The sequence below is a fragment of the Silene latifolia genome, chromosome 6 (assembly GCF_048544455.1).
Source record: "Silene latifolia isolate original U9 population chromosome 6, ASM4854445v1, whole genome shotgun sequence".
Taxonomy (NCBI): domain Eukaryota; kingdom Viridiplantae; phylum Streptophyta; class Magnoliopsida; order Caryophyllales; family Caryophyllaceae; genus Silene; species Silene latifolia.
This window is the reverse complement of record NC_133531.1, coordinates 123950111-123952864: the sequence shown is the minus strand read 5'-3', so window position 1 is coordinate 123952864 and position 2754 is coordinate 123950111. Positions and strand designations below refer to the sequence as shown.

At 39.6% G+C, this 2754-nt stretch overlaps 1 protein-coding gene across 1 annotated transcript; it reads left to right on the top strand.

The window, feature by feature from the left end:
* The first annotated feature begins 1727 nt into the window (after positions 1-1727).
* On the top strand, positions 1728-2477 carry LOC141588604 (uncharacterized). Its single transcript, XM_074410037.1, has 2 exons — positions 1728-2180; positions 2241-2477. Exons 1-2 carry the CDS (start codon positions 1728-1730, stop codon positions 2475-2477), a joined length of 690 nt encoding a protein of 229 aa, XP_074266138.1.
* Positions 2478-2754: the final 277 nt, after the last annotated feature.

Below are 2754 nucleotides of genomic sequence, written 5' to 3'. Positions count from 1 at the left end.
AGGTGCAGAAATGAGGTATCTACAGTTCTATAAAGAACTGATGCAAATGTTGAACTATTTGCGTCGGTTTTAGGTATTTATTGCATCCATTATATGGTAAGATTTGATGCAATTGGTGTTTTTTTGCATCGATTTTTAACACACAACTGACACAAATGTTGAACTTTTTGTGTCGGTTCCACAACTGACGCAAGAGTAAATATGACCCCTCGATATACGTCACCCCAAAATCGACGCAAAATGGCAAGGAAAAACACCAAAAAATCACTAAAATCACAAAAAAATAGTAGAATTCGATCTCGTGCTAAGCTTCGTTTGTCTTTTAATAGTTGTAAGGAATTAGATTTTGATATGGAATCACCAGAATTCTCACATGGCATTCATGGGGTACCACGATCCTGTGATGCTCATTAAGACAAAAGATATGAGTGATATTATTGGGATACCGGTTATTGAATTGGGCAATTATGTTGAAGAACCTGCAATTTCGTCAGGGATTCTGGTTGAGGCTGAGGAAGGCTGGACTGTTGTGTCAGGTAAGCGTTCTCAATCTGATAAGGAACCTGTCCCTGATCCTAATCCTAAGAAGCTGCTTCAATTGACTGAATCTGATGTTTCTTCTGAAATTAAATATTGGGAGTCTGTTGTGGTCTGCTATGTGTGCTATGTGTTAGGGGGAAACCCTTCCTGGGAAACTCTGTAGAATTTTGTTGATAATCTCTGGGGGAAGCATAAGTTTGATAAAATTTCCTTTTTCCCTAATGGTGTCTTTATTGTGCGGTTTCCTTCAATTGAGACTCAGAACTTGGTACTGCAACAGGGGTTTCCGATGTTTGAGAACAAACCACTTGTGGTTAGACCTTGGTCTGAATCTTGTAGCTTGTTGAAAGAACGGGTTCAATTTGTGCCTATCTGGTTAAGGCTCTATGGGCTGCCGCTTAAGTTCTGGAGCTTGTCTAGTTTGGAGAAATTAGTTGGTTTAGTTGGGAAATTCCTTAAACGGGATGCTGCTACTGAAGCTAAAACTAGATTAGGCTATGCTAGATTACTGGTTGAAGTGGAGATTGGCCAGGAGTTTCCTAATGAATTGAGTTTCTTGGATGAGAAAGGTAATGAGGTTAAACTAAAAGTAGAATATGAATGGAAGCCTAGTGTCTGTTCTACTTGTAAAGGAATAGGGCATACTAAGCAGATGTGTAAGCCTCCTAAAACTGCTAGGCAGGACATGAGACCCCCCAAACCTACTACTAAACCTCCTCAGAAAGTTTGGAGGCCTGTGCAGAAGGTTGTCAATCCTCATGTGGCTTCTGGTGTGTCTGCAGCAACTCCTCCACCTTTTAGGGTGTCACCTATCATGACTATTCTATTATTACTCCTGTTAGTGTCTTGCAGCAAGTTGCTAGACAGGAGCATCAGGGTGGGTCTGCTATGGTGTCGCCTAGTAAGTCTTATGTTGTTGCTGTCTCTGCAAGGGATAGAGGGAAATCTAAGGAAAGTGGGAGTTTAGTGGCAACACCTACTAATATTTCTAATGGATAAAATTGGCTGCTGGAACGTTCGAGGTATTAATAGTATTAATAAACAATTAGATGTTAGGAGATTTCTCAATCATAATAATGTAGGTCTTTATGGTTTAGTTGAAACCAAGGTGAAGTTGCACGACTTCTCTAAGGTTCTGAATAATATTGGGACACATTGGCAGGGCGTGAATAATAATGTGTTTCATCATGGGGGGGAGAGTTTGGCTTATTTGGAATCCTCTTATCTTTAGTGTTACTATCTTTTCTGTTGACTCTCAAGCTATTTCTGCTCAGGTTATTGAGAATGGTACTGGTGATATGTTTTACTTCAGTGTAGTTTATGGCTTCAATGAGGATGACTTGAGAAGTGAGCTATGGGATCATTTATCTTCTTTTCACGATAGCTATCCTGGCCCTTGGGCTGTTTGTGGAAATTTTAACAACGTTTTGCACTTCAATGAGAGAATTGGAAGGGATGTGACTTGGAATGAGATAGCTGCTTTTAGAGAGTGTGTTCATTATTGTGGGCTACAAGATTTGACTGGGAAAGGGGCCTTCTTTACCTGGAACAACAAGCAGAGTCCTTATGTTAGGGGTTTTTCTAGGATTGACAGGTTTCTTATTAATGATGACTGGATGGCTAAGTACCCTGATGCTTATGTGCATTTCTTGCCTGAAGGATTATTTGATCACAAACCTTCAGTGTGCTTCTGAAAACAGGATAGAGAGCATAGAAAGCCTCCTTTTAGATATTTTAATATGTGGAGTATGGATGAACAGTTTGCTGAGGTGGTTAAAGCTACTTGGTCTACTAGCATAGATGGTACTCTGATGTATAAATTGGTTCAGAAACTTAAGTTGCTGAAGACTCCTTTGAAAGCTCTTAATAGAAATAGGAATTCTGACATAGAGAAATCTATGGGTGTTGCTTGGAGACTTGCAGAGGCAGATGCATGACAATCCTGCTGATATAACTATTTTGGCTGCTGAAAGGGAAGCAGCTGCTACTTATGACCAGTTAACCAAAATGAAGCATAGTTATTTGTGCCAAAAGCTAAAGTGGAGTGGATTAAGTTTGGAGATGAAAATACTATATTTTTCCACTCACACTTAAGAGCTAGGCATATTCATAATAGGTTTATGAACATTAAGAACCAGGAGGGGGTGATGTGTTCTACCTCATATGATATTGAGGAGGCTTTTTTATCTTAATACAAAAATCTCCTTGGGACAA

What these genes read in the sequence shown, in the direction of transcription:
- LOC141588604 (XM_074410037.1), top strand. Translation starts at nt 1,728, where the DNA reads ATGGGGGGGAGAGTTTGGCTTATTTGGAATCCTCTTATCTTTAGTGTT. An exon ending in CTAAGTACCCTGATGCTTAT is followed by an intron (nt 2,181 to 2,240) that starts GTGCATTTCTTG and finishes TTCTGAAAACAG; the next exon opens with GATAGAGAGCATAGAAAGCC.